Below are 21,770 nucleotides of genomic sequence, written 5' to 3' on the forward strand. Positions count from 1 at the left end.
ATAGGTTTGTGCTGTTAAGTGCACTGGGTTATGGTCTTTCCTGATTCCTCGGTGCACTACATTCGGGTCGATCTGTACTTTAAAATTCCCCCAGGTGTTTTCCACTCCCCCCTCATTAAATTTGGGAATGCCTTTATCTTCCTGCCCTTCCAACTCCCCATGTACATTCCATAAAGGGTCAACTACCGTAGTAGTAGTAGTGGGAGGGGGAGGATTTATCTCCGAATGCCCCAGATATTGGCAGTCGTCAAAGACTGGAGGCCTGGAATCATTCCTACTTTGAGGCAGTTTTGAGATATCTGGCTTCTCGGGTACCAGAGGAAGCCTCAATTTTTAGGGCTTACGCCTTGGCATGCGCCAGATCCTGTTCTTCTTCTCCCTCCGTCCGTCCTTTTGATCTATTATTTTCTTTCGTAGGGGCACCCTCCTCAGGGGGAACAGCCGCTAAACTACCCATGGTCCATTTAACGAGGAGTGGGTCGGTTACTGAATCAGTAATGCAAGACATATTAGTGTTCCCTTTTAAAAATAGGGTACACCTGTAATGGATTCATAGATGCAGTTAAGTTTGTGTTGCCCCCGGGACTGATGTGCAAAGTATCCCCTGTCCATTGTTTTTTAGGGGCAGAGCTATCCATGGGACTGTCTCTCAATGGTGAAGCAGTGGGGACCCCCTTATCTCCCGGAACCTCAACCTGGATTTCCAAACTAGACACCCCTGTGCATGTCTGGCGTGCCTGGGATTTTACTTCAATGCCCTTTTCATGCTTACTTATACTGGGCTTAACACAATTGAGCTTCTGAACCCCCATTAAGATTAGTGAAAGTGGTTTTCTCCAACAAGAATACAATTGACGAGAGAATCCTCACTATAACAAAGTATCTCAAGATTGCCCTTCTCCACCAATCAGTTATCCGCTCTATTTAATATTTCTAATAAATGTTGTACCTCTTTATCTGGGGACGCCTCGGATGCCTCCAAATTTGATAAATCTGATTAATACACACGGGACAGACTAGAGGGGGTGCTACTGTACAGGGTTGGCATACGGGAGCAACTAGCGTGAGTATCCAATGACAATCTCTGTACCAAGTCCCTGTTGACTGGCGTTTACAAATTGCCCTCCAAAACGTAGTTTTTTCTAACGGTATGGCAATTTCCAGAATGGTATAATCCTTAAAGTCCCTGGGTTCAAGGCTGCAGATTGTAGACTGCGGCATATGTTGAGTCGTTTTAGGGGAGAGATGACCGGAATATTGCTCAGCGTTGCTCAAGTGGCTATATTTGTCAACCAAGGAGACTAGCCCTGCCAGCATAGGCAACCCCTTTTCAGCAGAATTTATTACAGACTGCACCTCAACATTTTCCACAGGGAGAGCTTAGGACAGGGCCGCCAGGGGAATAACACAGGCCCCTGCAGCCCCCGCGGTGCCTCAAGCTCCAAGGGCCCCCCCCCCCCCGGGCACTGCACTCTGGCCGGAGAGCTCCTGATTGAGCTTGGAGGGGTCCCCTCTACATACCTTGCAGGGAGGCCCCCTCACTTTTCATTACGCCAGTGAGGGCCGCCTTAGGCTCACGACTGCGGCAGCCGTGATTATCTGCTGGATGGCACCCCACTGAGAACTCTCATGTCGCGCTCCAGAGCACCCAAATTATTTTCTTCAAGAGGTCTCTGATACACAGGGGATTTCCGGGCGCAACTGCAGTGATTGTTGGCGTTCTTCCTCAGGGTCAAGTGGGAACCAGAGCCAGTCTACTCTGGTTGCCATCTTGAGGTGGAGTCACTGACAATATTTTTAACACCTTAGCTGCGGCGGCTATTCTGCCGCAGCGTTAACAGTCGTCGGGGGGGGGGGGGGCGAGGGGGGGGCACGGGCCTCACCTGCGCGGGTGACAGAACCTTTCCGTCACGGCTCGCGGGTGAGGTGTGCTTGTGACGGAACGGTTCCGTCACGGCCCCACCCACTTAATGAAACGCGCCGCGCAGGTGCTGCGAGCGGGCCGTGACGGAACCATTCCGTCATGAGCACAGCTCGCCTGCGAGCTGTGACGGAACGGTTCCGTCAATAGTGTCGAACCGGTTAAAGAGATTTAGGGGGAGATCTTGCTAAGCATTTTTGGCTCACAATAGTTACAAAATATGCCAATCTACGTTGGAATTGAACTCCTATGTTAATAATCTGTGTTGTATCCATATACATTGTATTATATTGTGTGTATATTTCTTTAACAGCTCGTGTTCCTCATGATGTTTAGTTTAGATTTGATGTATGCATTCTACATTCTGTGTGTTCTTTTACAGATGCGTTGTTGATAGTCATTCTTTCATCAGCTTAAGACCTGTCAACATCGCATCTGGATCTTCTATCTTTTCCTGTGGGTTATATCATGTATATTTTATTCTTATTCTAATAAACTCCTTTTATATATAATGATTTATGTTGTCATCAATACAACATAATTTTGGCAACGATGAGATGGGATTTTTAAATCATTTTTTGGAGTTCATATTTTATTTAACCCACCAAGGATAAAGATCGGCATTTTTCGACATCTTTAATTTTTGGAAAGTGACTCAGGACTCTAACGCGGCGTATGAGAAACAAAGGGTAAGATTAATTTACCTCTTCTTATGTTTCTGAAGGACGCGCGTTGAACCGTTGCCTTGTTTTTATTTGACCGAGGCTCGAGTCTGACAGAGCGTGCTGGATTATAGCTGAGTGCGCTGGAATCTTTCTCCGTCACTCTGATAGAACGGAGGTAGTCATCGTTGGAACGGAAGAAAAACGCTGCGTTTGAACGTCATTGCGCATGGTAGAATCATCATGCAAGGTCACAACAACGTGAGACTACGTGGCGGCCATTTTAAGTTTTGTGTTGCATAGCAACCACATGGCAACCTCACCGATCTCCACGGAGTAATATTTATTTAAGACGCGACGAACTGGGTGGCTCTATTTTGAAAGTATATTTCAAAGTATTCAATTATTTGCAGAATCTCATCATTTTGGAGTATTTTACTATTTGAACAACATTCTAAAGGTGAGATATTTTATAAAATTCTTCATCAACTAGTATGGCATATCAAATTCAGGCATATCAGATGAATCAATTTCTACAAAATGCAGAAAAACCACCAGTAAGAGGGCAACAATGGTTTAAATCATTTGAAAGTTATATTATCGCTATTAATGGAAAAGATAATTCAAAAGAAAGGAAAAAAGCAGTACTTTATGATTTATTGGGAGATGCTGGAAGGGGAATTTTCGATAATATTCCTGAATCTGAACCTCCTCCGGGACAATTTATTCCATGGGATGTGTATACAGAAGCAGTTAAAAGGTTGGAAAAAAGGTTTATTGAACAGCCAAACATAATGGTAGAGAGACACAGCTTTAACAAAAGTAAACAATTAGCTGAAGAAAGTATTGAAGACTATGTTTCTAATTTGCGTATTTTGGCATCTAAATGTGATTTTGGAGAAATGCTTGATATCTATTTGCGTGATCATCTGTCACCAAATCTTTCAAATGCTGTGAATTTCAATGGCAAAAGCAGATCTAAGAAAATATGAGCAACTGTATGCTAAGCTTTAAAAACAACATCTGGACTGCCATGATTTGATCTAGGGAAAGACAAAATGCTTTAATAATGAATCAACAACCTTGAACACAGGTTATAAATTAGAAGAATATTGAACTTGAGCTAGAAAGCATACGGGTGTTGGTGAATTAGGTTAGAAAGAGAAAGTAGCCTTTTTATCTAAAGCAAAAGGATATTCTCAAATTATACCTTTTAAAGTGCCACTTCAGAATTTATAAGCCGATCAGGATATATTTTGAAAATTAACAACTCTAAAATATTTATTTAAAGAACCTCGTTTAGCAGAGCAACATTTGATATTTTGCTGCTCCATGTATTCCTAGCATGTGGTGGAGATCTGCCTGCCTGCCTTGTTGCGTAAAGTGTCACAACACCCTTTGTGACATGACAGAATGTCTTCAATCAAAAAGAGAATGCCTAACAATACCCTGGCTGTTAAACGTTTGAGATCATTAATATTTTCTAAGATACAAAAGCAGTAGTAGTGCATGGCGGATCGCACTTCAGAAAAAATGTCTAATCAATTAATATTTTATATCAGATTTGCGATTTGTCTATTGATAAAGTTTTCAATCTTACCGTAATTTCAATACATGACTAATTTGTACATAAACAAAAAGTGCACATCTGGAGACAACCAAAACTTACTTTGAAAGAGATACTCCTCCAGGCTTCCCAATGAGCTCTTCATGATGTAGCATTGCCTCATTCCAGGAGATATCTAAAAAGTTCATAATCATTTCCAAGGACTGTTTAGGATGCAAAACCAATTGTTCATAAAAAACCGGGAGGCACTTTGTTTGCCCGATTTCTAAGCACTGAGAGTACATGACTTCAATAGCTTTGTTCCACTTTGTAAGGCAGTCTCGATAACTGTTCAGATCGAACCCAGCAATTGTCACCTTCCTGGTGATCATGGAATGCACCGAGGCGCGGCCATCTCGTATCATCAAAAGAAACTTGGAGTTCGGGAATATTCTAGAGAGGTACAGTGACGATTTCAGTGTAAAAGGGTCTTTATTACATAAATATTTTGCTGGTTCTCCATGTTTGGCTATTACTTCCAATATAAACGCCTGCATGGCGGAGTCCAAGACTTGGTCAGTGACACCAGCTTCGTCTAGTCGCATTTTCTCTCTTCCGGATTTGGACCACGCCTGCCGCATGGCCAGCAACCGGGGGATGATTCGAGTCTCTTCACCACATCGGATTTCGGGATGTGCGTCCAACATGGCCCTCATTAACGTGGTTCCACTTCTTGGCACGCCACCGATAAATATTAAAGGCATTTCTTTACTATAACGGTATTCTATGTTGTTTGAATCCACCATAACCAGGTGCTCGTTTTCAGGTTTCATCTTCCGGTGATTGCTCATGCCGAGTATTTGTTGACATTCAAGCATCTGCTGGCCAAGATGAACCGCCACCATTAGTGCAAACGCGAGGCAAGATCCCAGTAGCAGCCTCCTTATTGATACACGCATTCTGATTGGTTTCCCACATCCAGGGTTGCTAGATGTGCCTTCTCGTTGATCTTTCAGTTAACACTTAATAACCATTCCATAGCAAACCTGGACAGTATAAAAATATAAAACAGAAACAATCAAAATCCACTATGAATAGTATAAAATAAGTAAGCAGATTATGTAGTACCCCTCACTGCTACCGTGAAAATTATTCATGGACGTTTCTATTGAGAACCATTAACTAAAGGGTCAATTTTTAAACAGTAAATTAACATTTTACAGGATATTTGAAACATAAAATATATAATCGAGCCACAAGGGGGGAGCATTTAGTCAAAAACAGAAGCCGAGGTGGATTCATGTACAAAAGGCTACGTTGATAGTCACAAGTCTTCTAAACAACATAATCACGAACAAACTACCATTCTTAATCGAATTTAAAAAAATCGTGATATGGTTTACGGGAATAAACACTGTGCTGCCAAGCTGGAGTACGTCGGGAAGCACGTGTCCGGGATGCAATGTGGAATGAGCTGGCTGATCCATATATCTATTAACCGCTGCATTATTTACTATAAACAGCTTATTCAGCTAAAAACTTACTATGTTGGACTTCAACCCACAACTACCATATGAAGACAAACATAATACAATAAATACTAGCCATTATTTTATAAACACAATAAAACAGTTTATTTCCATTACTCTGAATTGCTCCTAGTTAATTAACACTCAGCGGCTTTCCTAGCACGAGAACCCAAAGCTGCTTACTGCTGAACAATGTCGCAGTATCGGTTATGTCTCGTCAAGATGGCGCCCACTCAACCTACAGGCGTGCTGTTGAAGTGGAGTCCCGTGCCACTTCAGGGAAGTCCTCAGGCTCAACTGGAGAAATAGGAACATTCCCCTTTCTTCAGAATCCATGAGGTCAGTATAGTATACACGCATAGCGTTAGAGTCTGGCAGGGCACAAGTCCTAAAAAAAGAAGTGGGGGGACTCTCCAAGGTAGGCGTGGTCACAGGAAGTGACATCACGACAGGAAGTAGCATCACAACAGGAAGTGACATCACAACAGGAAGTGACATCGCATGTAAGGCAGATCTATCATTTGCATATATTGCAAGATTTAACAATTTAAGCTGCTTGGTACTTAAGCCTGTGACTTAAGGTCCCTGTATGGAGGAATTAGCAGCCCAAATGTGGATGAAGTTTGGCGTACAACTACATTAGTCAAGCCATTAAGTGCTGTAAGTTAGGCATACTAAAACATGGGACCATGAACAAAAGTAGAATTAGTGTGTTGAAAAAAGCCGAAGTAAAGCACATACTAGAAACTACAATAGTGATTATCAAAACTATAAAATTTATCACGCTACCTAGAACACAAAATTTACATTTATTAACAAGTATAATACACTGTGACCATGAGAGAAAAAAATGCAAGGTGCACACTTACAGTTAAAGCCTGATACTCTGTACATCTGTTATTTCAGACATTATGGGAGATGTTATATTGCCACAGGATGTCTGGCCATGGAAAATGTGAGACAGCTTATATCATTGTAAGCTATCAATTAAAAAACGACCATGCGTCTGCATATCTTTTATTGTGCTGGGCTGTAGGATCGACCTTTCTAAATTGATTATCATCTGCATGACGATGAGCAATCAACCACCTGTTCACATATGTCACTGGATTCCAAAGAGGAAGAGGAGGACCCATGAGGTTTATGAACATTAATGATGAAAGGCGTCCGATACCAAGGCAGTTTCGTATGGGTGACATTACCAAGTTAATTGTACTGAAACCCCTTTCGCAGTCACTTGAACTCACAGGAAGTGTGTTTATCACCCTCAAAACAGGTTGCAGTTGCTCTGGAATGTCATTACCACCATTATCAATATAGTCTCTGAAGCCTTCAGATACGCCTTTGTAATTAAGACAGAATCTCCTGCACAGGTTTTGCAGTTTCTCCTCACCTTCAAACCATGGGCTATCAATGTCATATGTTTCATGAACACATTTTCAAAACGCTACAGGAAAGTTTGACTGCAAGATTTTGTATACATTACAGGTTCCCAGAGAGGCTGCTTCCCACACTCAACAATGACTATTACACACAGTAGGGCTCCATATTCACGTTATTCTATTGATGAGTGTTATATGTTATCTCCCCACCTATTGTAAACTAGCAATTCTGTATTAAATAGTTTTGTCCCAGCTGCCTCTCCCTAGCTGTGGCTAGATTTATTTATTTTATTTATAAAGTTTTATATAGCGTGAACTTGATCCCGAAGGATATCAGAACGCTTTACAATTTGCAGCAAAGGTAACAAATCAGAACATTAGTCTAACATTGGGAATCTTGGCTGAAGACAATGGAGCTGCCGGGGCATTAACTTGGGTCAATGCCTAAATTTTAGATATATTAACTGGCCATTGTATTTATTTTAGCAGATTTATTTATTTCTATTTATTTTAGGAAATGTATTTAGTTTTGGTATATTTTAGTTTGACTTATTTGCCTTCATTTACTTCAGTGCAACAAAATATAAACATTGCTTTACTTTTTATTAATACTGTTTATTTTTGTGATAGTTCCTAAAAAAAGGGCCGATTATGACTCATGCATTGTAATGGTTGTTTCCCCCTTTACAGAGACTACTTACTATAAAATCGGGGTGGGCCTAGCTCATGATGTCATTTTGTGGGGACCCCTTGAAGAAAGCGGGCAGAACCTTTGCAAAACTGTGTGCCCCCCTATCCAGTAGTGCAATTATCCAAACACTGACAGGATTGAGCCTAAATTAAAAATATACTGACATACGTAATGCCAAGTCAGACGTCATCATGGAGTCATGTTTAAATGAACAATCCAGCGCCATCCTACACCTCCCCATTCCACAAAATTATACAATTCAGACCGACAACACAAACTAGAAGGGGGTGTTGCTGTCATCATTAAACATTCCATGTGGAAACAGCGACACACGGAAGAACACACAAGTGTACACCATCATACTACTTACATTTTGTAGCCTGGTGTCAATTGTTCAATGCAGGGCTTAATTTGTGCCAGTGCTTAGCGCCGGCACTTAATTGGCAGGGCCGGGTCTAGTGGGACTCTGATTCTACACGCACGAGGCGCACAGTGCATGTAAAATGTTTTAATTTAACTTACAGCACACTTGCTAGTACTAATACTTAATTAACTCCTCAAGTCTCGTGCAGCCGCATCGCATTGTGTTTAGTTTTTCACATCTCAGTTTACCCTTAATTGTTCACAATCACTTGAATAATGAAATATTCTGAGTGGGAGAGCTCTTTGGCAGCACTCTGCCAGGTTTCTCTCTCGTCACTCTCATGCTGCTGTGTTAAAGAGCCTCGGTTCTACCGCACAAAGAATTAGGGTGACCAACTGGTCACCCTAATTCAGGACAGTGAGTGTAAAAATTCAGGACAAAGGGTCAAAATTCAGGACAAATTCAGGACAGGAGGTCAAAATTCAGGACAAAACTTCAGGACAATAGGTACGTTTTACAGACACATCAGAGGTCGCGCAATAGTATATAAGTAAGCCCAGCCATTTCCAAAAATATTCAACCATTTGCAAACCTATCCATCATGTATCCTTCCATCTATCATTTCACTCATCCATTCCTTCATCCATCCCCTCATCCATCCTTTCACTCATCCTCAATTATCCATCCATCCATCCACCCTTTCACCCTATCCATCTGTACACTTATCCATCCACTCTTCATCCCATCCATCCATTCACTCATCCATTCAGCCATTTACCCTTTCACCAATCCAGCCATCCTTTCACTTACTAATCCTTCCACCCATCCACTCTTTTAGTCATCCATCCATCTTCCCTTTCTCTCTCCATCGACCCTTTCACTTAGCCTTCCTTCCATCCATCCATCCACCCACCCATCCATCCATCTACTCATCCACTCATGAATCCATCCATTGCCCCTTTCACTCATCCATCTATCATTTCACTCCTTCACACATCTATTCATCCTTTTGTTCATCTACCCTCCCTTTCACTCACTCATCCATCCTTACACCCACCCTTTCACTCATATGTCCATTCATTAACCCTTGCACTTATCAATCCATCAATCCATCCATCATTTCACTCATCCACCTACCCCCCATCATCCACCCACCATCCACCCGCCCACTCATCCATCCTTTCAACCGCCCACCATCCAATCCACTGATCCATCCTTTCACCCACCCACTCATCCATCCATCCTTTCACCCACCCATCATCCATCCATCCATCCTTTCACCCATCCACTCATCATCCATCCATCCATCCTTTCACCCACCCACTTATCCATCCATCCCTTCACCCACCATCCATCCATCCATCCATCCATCCTTTCACCCACCCATCATCCATCCATCCATCCCTTCACCCACTCTCCATCCATCCATCCTTTCACCCACCCATCATCCATTCATCCATCTGTCCTTCCCCTCATCATCCATCCATCCATCCCCTCATCATCCATCCATCCTTCCCCTCATCATCCATCCTTTTCCCTCATCATCCATCCATCCTTTTCCCTAATCATCCATCCATCCTTTTCCCTCATCATCCATCCATCCTTCCCCTCATCATCCATCCATCCTTCCCCTCATCATCCATCCATCCTTCCCCTCATCATCCATCCATCCTTCTCCCTCATCATCCATCCATCCTTTTCCCTCATCACCCATCCATCTTTCCCCTCATCATCCATCCATCCACCCTTTCCCTCATCATCCATCCATCCATCCTTCCCCTCATCATCCATCCATCCTTTCACCCACCCCTTCATCATCCATCCATCCTTTCACCCACCCCCTCATCATCCATCCATCCATTCCCTCATCATCCATCCATCCATCCTTCCCCTCATCATCCATCCATCCATCCATCCATCCATCCTTCCCCTCATCATCCATCCTTTCCCGTCATCCATCCATCCTTCCCCTCATCCATTCTTCCTTTCATCCATCCTTCCCCTCACCCATCCATCCATCCAATCCATTTATCCTGCCCTTCATCCATCCATCCTTCCCCTCCATCCATCCATCCATCCTTCTCCTCATCCATCATCCTTCCCCTCACCCATCCATCCCATCCATTTATCCTGCACCTCATCCATCCATCCTTCATCCTTCCCCTCATCCATCCATCCTTTCATCCATCCTTCCCCTCACCCATCCATCCATCCCATCCATTTATCCTGCCCTTCATCCATCCATCCTTCCCATCCATCCATCCATCCTTCCCCTCATCCATTTATCCTTCCCCTCATCCATTTATCCTTCCCCTCATCCACCCATCCATCCTTCCCCTCCATCCCTCATCCTTCCCCTCATCAATCATCCAGCTACCCTTCCACCCATACATCCAGCTATTTACATTTTCTCTCCATCCTTCCCCTCACTCATCAATCCATCTATCCTCTCTCATTATCCATTTATTCAATCTTTCATTCATCCATTCACCCTTTCACTAATTCATCCAGCCATTCACACATCCCTTCACGTACTTACACGCCCACCTTTCCATATTAATTTTGAGCTGAGCCCTTTTGAGAAGAGGCCCATCAAGAACTTCACCCTCGCTGCAGGGGCCGTTCCAGGACTGGGACAGAAGCCACCCAGGGCGGAGACAGGATCCACCACAGGGGGGGACAAGAGCCATCACAGGCGGGGGTGGACTGGAGCCACAACATGCGGGACAGGAGCCATCACAGGCGGGGGTGGACTGGAGCCACAACATGGGGGGACAGGAGCCATCACAGGCGGGGGTGGACTGGAGCCACCACATGGGGGACAGGAGCCATCACAGGCGGGGGTGGACTGGAGCCACCACATGGGGGGACAGGAGCAGGAGTCATCACAGGAGAGGGAACGTGATCCACCAGGGTGGGCACAGGGGTGGGCATGTACTTACAGGAGATACTCTAAGAGAACTGATTGAACTGATTGTCCTCCATCAGTGTGGGTGTGATTGTGCCATTTCTTTATTGTATTACATTATGCATGTTTGAAGAACCGAGGTTTGCTTACAAATTAGTGACAGTAATTAAGCTCGGTGAAGAGAAGCAGGTGCTGCCTCGGTGTAATCAGGGGTGTAATCTGGCCGAGTCTAGGATGTTTGGGGCCCTGGGTAGAAATGGAATGTGTGAGCCCCCCTCTAAATAGCAGATACAAGCACATTCAGGGCTGTTTGCATGTGAATGGATGCCCCCTGCTCCTGAACCTGCAGCCCCTCCCTCTGTCACCTTCAAGCACCTCTTAACAGCTCCTCAAGGGCTGGAGGTGTGAGGGTTGCCATCCCGCTCTGCCTCTACAGTGCTGCTGGGGGTCTGAGCTTTCATACAGCATCGGAGTCAAGAAGGGAGGTGGGGGCAAGCTGTGCCCGGTTAAAATTACAGACAAATGGTAGGTGCAGGGGCGTGGTGACCACTGGCGTGCTTGTTAACTTCCAGATTCAGCCAGCCACTCGCCCACCCAGAAATGCTTTATTTACTTTGTGCGCTCCGCGCTCCCGTTTTTTAATGGTGGACGTGGTTTTGATTTAGCAGGGTGGACGGCATCCACCCTGAAAAACCCTCGGAAATAAGTGGGGGGATGCCGTCCACCCGCGTGGTACCCCGACTCGTGCCCTGGAGTCTGGTATCCCAAACTATCCAAGAAGGCATCGGCTGTCAATAATTAGCACCATGTCCTCAACACCAATGTATTATCACAATTTTTAGGATACCCTTCAACTGGGTACTAGCAGAGAAGGATTCGGAGACGGTTCCATGTCCCCAGAAATCTAGTCAATCAGATTAACCAGGCAAACTGTTATTTTGGTAACATCTTTCCCAAGAAGAGACACAAGATTATCCCTTTGAGCCCTTTTAATCTACAACGCATAAAAGTAAAGAAAAAAAAATGGACACAGAAATAAGAAAAAAATACCTGCATGATGATACAAGTACTCAGTGGCTGCCCTAACTATCCCACAACTGGTGAAGAATCCTACTTCGTATCAGGCAAGGTAGTTCGCTGCTTTTAAAAAGATCGAACAAGTTTACTTTAACATTTTTTTTTAATTCGGGCCTTTTGAGCCAGCAGCATGTCCGCGTGAGCTGAGCCAGCCCATGACCACGTACTTTTTATATCAACTTTAGAATGAGGAGAGATTCAGTTGGCCATGCCAGGATTCTGAATGTGTGCCAGAATTCAAAGAGAGTGAGTGAGGTGTGTCGCAATAGCACGTTATTTACAGTAACTGCACTAAAAACGCATTACTACTACGAGCAATTACTTTACACAGGGAAACAATTCTCTTATTAGCCACAAGGTACTTTAAATGTGATTTTATCATATTAAAAAAGTTTAACTCCTCGCTCGCTTCCTGGTTATGGTTAAATACCTGTTGTTAAAACAAGTAAACATGAAAAAATACCAGGGCATAGACCATATATGCAAACGCACAGATTATAATGTTCCATTTATTACCATTGATGGGCCTCATGACTCAATTGATGCTTCACTTCTCATAAGTCATGGCCTCTCCTCAACACTCAAAGATAATAAATAGCATATCACACTCTGCACATCTGCATATATACTATATTTTACTTGAGCAAGACGTTTATGGAATATTTGCCAGTGGTGTCAAAGCTGGTATTCACAGAAAAAAAGTTTCCAATATGAAATATTTTCTTGAAGTCACAGGGCTGGCTTCATTTGCAGGGGATTTAGCTTCTCTAAACAAAGAAAGTTAAATCGATGGTTAATACATCATTTCTTATTTATTTCAGTGCAGGTAAAAAAGAACCTAAAAGCTTTCACAATGAAAGTACCTTCCTTTTAACATTAGTCAGAACTACTAATGCAAAAAATCCCACTTTAGATTAAATGTTTTTAATTTATATATAATGCTGCTTTCTGTTAAAAAATTGATACAACTGTTGCATGGAAACACAATTTATATGTTGGCACATAACCTATTCCTTAACAAAAACACACATTTGCACATTTCTCAAAACACTGACAGACATGCAGTCTCAGGCAAACAATGAACATTACAAATGAAACAGGATGGAGCTGAAAATCTTTCTAAAGAGTGCTAAAATCAAGTAATAAAAAATACATAACTAATAACATGGGGAATATTGGTCCTATATTACCATCTCCGGGTTCAGGCGAGATTAATAGGGCACTCGGACTTCAATCTTGTGGTTTATAATGTCACCACCCCGCGCCCCCTAAAGAAACAGGGGAAATGTATACACTTTTGTTTTCGCCCATATTTTTTTATAACTATGGTAATAATGTGTTTCAATCAGAGTTACATAACTTCAATGATTTTAAATAAATTGCTGTTAATATTACATGTCAAATACCACCAGTTAAAACACTTAATTATATTAAGGTGACATTTCCTGCAGTGTGTCTAGCAAGGAATATTTTTTTTACAGGGAAAGTCATTCTGGAGTTTAGAAATGGTAAAACAACATTGCTTACAAGATTGACCACCGGTTGCAACATGACGCAGGAACTCCTCTTCTTAGAAAACTATTTTTTTCATTACACAACAGAATATAAAAAAAAACAGGTTCATCAAAAGCTACATTTCTTACAGTAGTTTTAATTTTGATATTAAAGAAAAAAATCAGTACGATAACTCAGTGGGTCAATCGTTTGCATCTGGAATCTGTACATGAAATGTAGGTCGCAAATATTAATCCCATTATGGTAAATCCAGTTATCCACCCTCCCAAGGTCTATAAAAGAGTAACAGTGATTTGGGTACAAGTACCATTCACAATGCTATATAAGGGTAAAACTACAATAGTAAGCTGTTTATAGAAAAAACGTCATTCATTCGTTTCAAATAAACTCGTCTGTATAGCTACTTAAGTCTGGGCAAAAGTGATATACACAGCTAGAATGACCGGTGGCAATGTATTATTTTAGCAGACGATGGCAGAAGACTGCTCATTTCAGTTGTGTTAATACATATTTAGGACGGATCAGCAAAAGAACAGACAGGAATTTAGGTTTGACTACTTCAGTGACATTGGCTAATGGCTCCTTGGACGAAACTGCTGACATGATCAAGTTATTTGCCTTTAAGGGCCACACCATTTATGCTTACATGAATACTGGATACAGCTTTATCGAGGGTGGTTGCATTTTGGACTCATATATACTGTCCATTAGTAAACTCCATGTAACAAACAGTCCATCAAACACCAGTGACTGACTAGAACAAACAAAAATAGATTTACCTTGGGGAGACCGCCACATTCCCTTGCAATTTCAGCAAGGTTGCTGCCATTTTAAAGTTGCAGAAACCGATCTCTGTTCTGCTGAATCTGAAAAATGAACATCATTGTGAGGTCCTGGGATATGACACACATGTCAAAAGTAGATGGATTTAGCATGGTACTAGGGTGAGACGATATTTCGGCTTTCCTTCAAAGACAGAGAATTACTTTTACCCTCATGTCACATTTCTATAAACCAAATACCCAGTCAGCCAAAGTAAAACCTTATAGGATATAATATATACATTTCCTAGTCCATAAATGCGAACTCTTTTATCCCATTCTGAGTGCTTCAATGCTTGACAGGATACCATTCAAGATGACTCATTTATCCTGGATATGACCATGGACACTGCTTTCTGGTACTCATCGTAACTACCTACAAGCGACAGAAACGCATGTTTCACCCAAACGTAACACACCTAGAATGCACACTTTCCACTTGAATTACCGTCCGCTGGGGTCACTAATCCAGATATATAAGGTCCAGGCCAGGGGAGCGACAATGTATGGGGCTGAACTTTGGGGACATACATCATGCCGCAGTCTGTCACTAACAGAGAATAATTTTATCAGGCAGATAGCCGCACTCCCGCCCAGCACCCGCTCCTTCCCCTAAGGCTTGATTTAGGTCTACGACCAATAGCCGAAGAAATAGGTCTGAGACCCATAGCCTTTTGGCGTAGGCTGTGGAGCAGTAACAATCTTGCAGCCTATAGGGCGGAGTTGCTGGAATTATTGACCCACCCAAAAGCGCTTCGGATCCCGTGGATAAAACACATCCAAAACACTTGCATGGAACTAGGGCTTTCCGACTTATGGACTGATCCTGCCAGCGCCGCATCAAATATCTCCAAAAGATCTCTGGCTAATGCATACTTTGAACAAAAACGAGCCAGGGCCATAGACAGTCAGGCTGAAGGGTCACTATCCTCGGTATTTGTACAAAGTAAGGACCTATATAGGTTTGAGGGGGTTCTGGATGCCATTTCCCCAGTGCTGGCCAGAAAGCTCTTCCTCCAATGGAGATACGGTACGCTGCCATTTCGATCTTTTACTAGTTCCTGGTCATCACCCCCTTCCACCAAGCAGTGTCCGGCCTGTGATGCCACGGAGGAAACTGACTTACATGTGGCCTTTTTCTGCCCAGCCTATAGGGTCGCAAGGAAATACTGGCTGTTGCCACTGATAAGAAATATGGGCTGCAGGGAATACGCCCCAATGTACAGGATTTTAAAATCTGATGTCTCAGGCCCAACTGTGTTTGCTCTGGCTAAATTTCTTACTAATGTCTGGCACACTCGTAATCGCATTTTAAAGACCCAGGTCTCCCCCTAATTTTAAGACTCATAGCTTTTAATGTATTTTAGTATACTTATTCCAATGTTTTATATTGTAAATGCACTGATTTATTATGTTGTATATGTGTATTGTTTATCTTTTATGGCCAAATGGCCGAAATAAAGATTGGAAAATGAAAAATGAACTTGAATTATACAGACCCCAGAAGATGAAGGTGTGAGATCAAATATTTTGTAGATCAAGATATTAGTTTAGGGACTGAAGATTTCAAGTAAATATTTTTGACATTACCACTTCGCCAGCCCTTATCCTCTGAGTTCATACCCACAATCCTTACACAGTGGTAAACAGGCATACTTTATTTCACACTAAGTAGCGCTCTGAAAACAGGAACAGCGAAACGAAAAAAATTAAATTAAAAAAAGCATTGGTAAATGCACGAGTTTAACCTATGGGATTAATAATAAGTTAAGAGAGAGGGAGGCTAACCACATTTAAGCAAAGTCATGTGAAGGCAGATTGTTTTGGAAACCTGAAGATGTAGAGAGAAATGCCTACCGTTTCTGGAATGCAAGCAGCCCCCACCATTAGGACCCTTTAGCAATACTAAGGTGGCAAGCAATGGGGGGGGATGTGGGGAGGACACATACAAGGGAGGGCTGTCAGTGCAAGTGGGGAGGAAAAAGGAAGGGGTGGCTACAGAGCGGCCTGCTTTCCCTTTTTGCTGAAGCAATGGCAGCTAGTTAGTGGTTGCGCAAATGACCAGGAGTTCTTATAAACTGTGGTGGACAGCTCGTTCTGAGCTCGAGTATTTAAGTCAACTTTATCAGCTGAGGTTGTTTAATGATGCAACCTCAATAAAAAATCCTCTTCAGAATACTGATGTGAGTTATATACCTAGTGTAGCCATTCAAGGAAAAATAAAACTACTGTCGCTGGATTTAACCTTGTCAGATGTGTGCATTTACATTAATGTCTCAGATTATTTTAAAGTATGCTTCATTTTAAAAAGATTTTGACAATGAAGCAGATGTGCACCCTGGTTTATTGTAATTAAATGGACAGTATGACGTGTGTGAAAGCAGTTCGGTTTTCTGCTACATTCACTGTATAGACTTGTACACGTGGCAGTGCCAGATTCTCATAATGAGGAGGACGATAGGATGTTGGGGAACTTCCTAATTGGATCACTTTTAGGCTTAGTCATTTCAAAGAAGTGTACAGCACAAGGTATCCGTCTCACTCCACTTAAGGGTTTTGCATGTTAGTGAGGCATTGCACTTCCAGTGATTGGGTTTTTGCTGCCTACTTTATGAGCATTCTTTGTATACCGTACAGTACAACCGGTTTAGTTGCACAGCGACTGGCACTGAAGTGCATAGTGTGGCAGTATACACATGAATCCAATTGGAATGTGGACTGTCGCACTCCGGGTTTACGTAACTTGATTGAAATTGCTCCTGGTGGTGGGTGCCGTATTGGTAAACCCTCCTGGGTATAAGGGTAAATTACAACTTTGAACACGCGTTACCTCCCGTGGAAGTAACGTCCCCAAAATGACACACCTTGATGAAAGTTTCAATAAAGTTTCATTAAAGTATTATTGATGGTTATACATAGGTTAATTTTATTCGTGTTTGTTATTCATACTATTGCATTCATGGTACATTTGTAAAAACTCATTTAATTCCATATTGTTCTGCCCAATGCATTTCTGGCGGGAAGCCCTTGATCGGGGGACTTTGATTCTCTCGGAATGTTCGGAATTCTCACAGGTTTACCGTAGTGAAGTATCGGGAACTGACGAGTTCACCGTCAGCGGTATGTTAGACACGAACGCTGGTGTCCGGGTTCTACCACAGACACCAGCGTTCGCGTCTAACATACAGCTGACTGTGAACTCATCAGTTCCCAGAATGACTGAATGATGGGAGAAGAAAACAGGTTTAAAGAAATGCGGTTCTGCTGTGTGTGGATGCAGGGGTCTACTGCTTCATAATATGGGGGCAGTGTCTGAGAACTAAAAAATATTTTCATCTATCTATACACATTTTATCAACTAGGTGTCCCTAATGGTAGCTTATATACGATCAGTTGTAAGGGTTCATCTTTGTCTAGGGCCCATGAGATTGTCAGTAGTGTATGCAGCTCATGGCCCATGTTTTCATCCCCCGATAAAATACTCCGGTGTTTACTCCAAATCTTGGAACTTCGTTCGAACACGGGTGCAAAAAATGAGAAGAACCACTGTTATAGTGGGCAGCGAAAGATTTTCATTCCCTTGCATTACAATACAAGAGGAAGTGATGATCCAGATGGATCCCTCTTTCTATACGATACATTGCATTCTGAATTAAATCAACACTTTAAACTACTCAACACATTATTAACCCTTCCTGGTTCCTGCATTTCTCCACTAGCCACACTTGTGTTTGCTGAAGACGCATTTTTGTTCCAGAGCCATCCCAATGGTGAAACATCAAAGGGCTGCTTCCATTAAGTCTTCTTCCTGCCACTCCAAAATGCATTTATATCATACAAAAGCAGGCTAGCTGTTTTTTGGGATACATTCAGGAGGCAGATAACGCCAGTCGCCACTAGTCCGGCCACAGGCTTGAGCTTCCCTCAAATGTTTCCCAGGACATTGAGATTTTAAAACACAATTGTAGGACGTGCTCAAGCCACTTTAGAATCAGAGAGGATATTTACATGACATTTGTTACCAGGAACCAACAAAAGTCCCCTATTGGTCTTGTTTGCTCTTCTCACTTCTTGTTGAGTGATTGAAATGGACGAGCTGACAAAGTGCACTTTCAGAGAAAAGGATAGTGAGAAATCTTTCACTATCAGATCTTGACACCATGAATGGATTCACAAGGTAAAATTGTCCCACATAACAGGATGTCCATAAAAAATTAAGATTCTAAGTACGATGCACCAGACCTTACAGAGCAGCTAAAAGAGCTGTCTGAAGATGGCATAGATGTGCCCTCACCATTATGAATCGGTACCAAGGCAAACTGCAGCGTTATTTATGCTCTGCATCCAAGGTCAAAATAGGCTAGCAAGTCAACAAAGAAATGTTGCATAAAACAGGCTCCCAAAGGTAAGATACCACTTGTCCAGTATTTTACATGAAGTAGGCATTTCAGCTAGGATTATCCCTGGTTGTTACGAACTCCAAAATGGGTGGAGAGATTTGAAAATCTACATCTATCAATAAACATTAGTTTTTTTGTTCTCAATATCGATATTGTGTCTGCCTACAACTCAAAAATACGCCCCACATAGAAACAGCTGAGCCAAGATTTAGTGTCGGAACGATCACCAGTGGGCTGGTTTTCTGAAAACTGCCCAAACTGGAGCAAGAAACTATGTAATTTGTCTGTCTAAAAACAAAAAAAATCATCAAATCAGTACATTAAAACTGGGCGTTTAAAGTGTTTCGCCAGGGTCCGCCTAGTCCAAGGAACTCATCTTAGGCAGGCTAAGAATAAGACTTACTATTACTGACAATGCTTGAAAAAACTATTTAGAACACCTCCAGTTCCACTCATTTTATGACGGTTTAAAATATAGTAGGAGCACTGCATATGTTAGGGGACACAGCTAGAGCTAGGAATACTGGACTGGTTATAAATTACATTTTACTACATTTCCTACTACTTTCACAACGAGATGGGTAGCACTCATATGCACAGTAGTGGAAGAAGAGGATAGTACATGGTTTTTCTAAGATAGGAGGCCATAATTATACAATGTTACGTTTTTAAAAGTACATGCTTGTTGAGTGTTTATTTAAATTTGCGGTCTCAGGCAAATGCAAGTTCCTTAAAACTGGACACAAGTTCATGAGCTTGTGTAAGTGGTGTTTGACTGCTTCCTTCTGTAAAAACAAATTATTGTGAAACACACGGAAGGATCTTAAGCCTTAAAATATAAAGTTCCCCAACTACTACATTCACATTTTTTATCATCTGTTGATTGACACATTACACGCTTTCCATAAAACAAAATTATGCAGCAGTAAAAGCACGAGGTGGTCCTAAAAGATGATTGAAGATCATTTCTTCAGTTGGCAATGATAATTCCTGGTTGACGAGTAAATTCAGCTCCCCTGGACACCAAACATAACTGTGCCTCATTGGGCATTGTAGCATTACAAATTAGTTGGAGGAGGTTTTTGGTTCCTGCTGTCTAGTAGAATAGAATCCTGTTGTGGGATGGCTGTCCTGACAAGATATCCATGAATAACAGTGGAAGGAACTCCTTTAAGTAAAGATCTTTGACATAAAACACATTGTATTCAGGCTTGTACTCTCTGCCCTAAGCGTGGAGATTAGGATTTGACCAAAATGCCCTCAGCACTATGAAGAGTGCAGCGACTATGTCTGCCACAAGCAGAGTTAACTCTTTCAGTGTAGAGGATGCATACTGGACATCCTCTGCCAATGAAGTAAGGTAGAGGAGTAGATGCAGTCTAATCTGCTGTGACTGAAGATAGGCTCCTGAGGAAGCTTCATTAGCTTGTTCTTGAACAGGCGTAGTAGATTTACAGCAGCACTGCAATGACCATGCTGATGGCAAGGCAATCAAGGAGTGACTAGTGAGGTTGCTGAAAGACTTTACTTTTATGCAAAAGCTAACTGCTAGTGGAGCAGGAGCATTCAATTTGCTTTATTTCTGGAAAAAGGCCAAGAAAACTGTTGCAAGGGGAACATCAAATGGAATGGTAGGTCCAGCAAAAAGCGAAAAAGAACGGGAGGATTGGCATGAATCTCCCGTAATGTGGGGATAAGTTCCATGATTATAGAAGATCACTAGAATTTCAAGTAAACATGTTGTTTGTCCGTTTCAGGTGTTCTTTCAAAACATTAAAATATGTCCAAGTTCCTAGAAGAAGGCAGCCGATTTTTCCGCAAGTTGCACAAATATTCTATGATCAACATTGGCAAAGGTCATGAATGGGAATAACATCACAAGGGCGGAAATGTAGCCACTTTCAGGAGCTTAAACAAATCATATGCCAAGGAAACCAAGGAAAACCAGCTCATGAGGAGCATTAATGGACTTTCTCCTTCACTCTTCAATGAAATACTACCAGTACTGGAAAGATACAGGGATGATCAACTGAGACAGCTTTTATTGTGCAGTAGATTTGTGAAGCAGGAACTGAGGGCCAGTCGATAAACACTGTGTACAGCAATTTTGTGGAGTTGAAACACTTTCCGATATACACTGGTTTAAATAAATGTATTGGCCCAAACGGTTATTAAATACAGCTGTGGTACCATAAATCATTTCATTAAACAGGGCTCTTGACCTTTAGTGTTGCCTCAAATAAATATGGAGTTCCTCAAATCAAACACTTCCAGAAATTCCCAGATTAACTAGATCAGCTCCATTTAAATAACCCTTTGTGGAAGATGTGTTGCATGTAGCTTCTCTGTAAACCCACACCTCTCTTACTGCGCTCCTACAAGTCAATTTGACCACTGTGAAAACGAAGGCACACTTGCTGAATGCAATATTTGCTTTTGTACTTGTTGTGATATAATATTGTGCATAATGAAGCGAAGGTGGCCTTTCTACAAGATGGGGCTATACATTAGTATGATGAACCTTTCTTATATTTACAAATGTTTTACATTTTATACAAAGAGAACCACCATATAGTGTTTCATTAACTAAGGTTAGCTCGCCATGGAGCGTTCTTTATAATGGTATGGCAACTACTTGAAAATAATTATATGTGCAGGAAAGTGCCCCTTTTTGACATTGTCACCCCCACTTTTTGCCTGGTATGCAATGCAATTTTGACAGAAAGTGCACTGGGCTCTTGCTAGCCAGGTCCCCAGTGCCAGATCTCTTTCCCTAAACTGAACAATTGTTTTCCCATTAAGTAATACCTTTAGCACCCCCTGTAAATACCTAGTAAGTAGTACCCTGGTACCTAGGGCAAGGAGGATAAAGCACAAGTTACTACTTGTGTAACGATATATCTGTAAGAGACATTAGTTAGTGATAGATTCCTTACCTTAGAATATCCCCAGGC

The 21,770-nt window shown here is 42.1% G+C and overlaps 1 protein-coding gene across 5 annotated transcripts in view; it reads right to left on the bottom strand.

The window, feature by feature from the left end:
• Positions 1 to 21,770, bottom strand: part of TPST2 (tyrosylprotein sulfotransferase 2) — a 496,074-nt gene that overhangs the window by 177,689 nt on the left and 296,615 nt on the right. For all 5 annotated transcript variants that reach the window (XM_086943144.1, XM_086943143.1, XM_086943145.1 and 2 more), the window contains 2 exons: positions 14,375 to 14,461; positions 4,253 to 5,175 (listed from right to left, as the gene is read on the bottom strand). In XM_086943144.1, coding sequence (XP_086799270.1) covers positions 4,253 to 5,088 — 836 coding nt within the window. In that variant the 5' untranslated portion in view covers positions 5,089 to 5,175; positions 14,375 to 14,461. The remainder of the gene's footprint in view (positions 1 to 4,252; positions 5,176 to 14,374; positions 14,462 to 21,770) is intronic.

This window comes from Lissotriton vulgaris, chromosome 11, assembly GCF_964263255.1.
Source record: "Lissotriton vulgaris chromosome 11, aLisVul1.2, whole genome shotgun sequence".
Taxonomy (NCBI): domain Eukaryota; kingdom Metazoa; phylum Chordata; class Amphibia; order Caudata; family Salamandridae; genus Lissotriton; species Lissotriton vulgaris.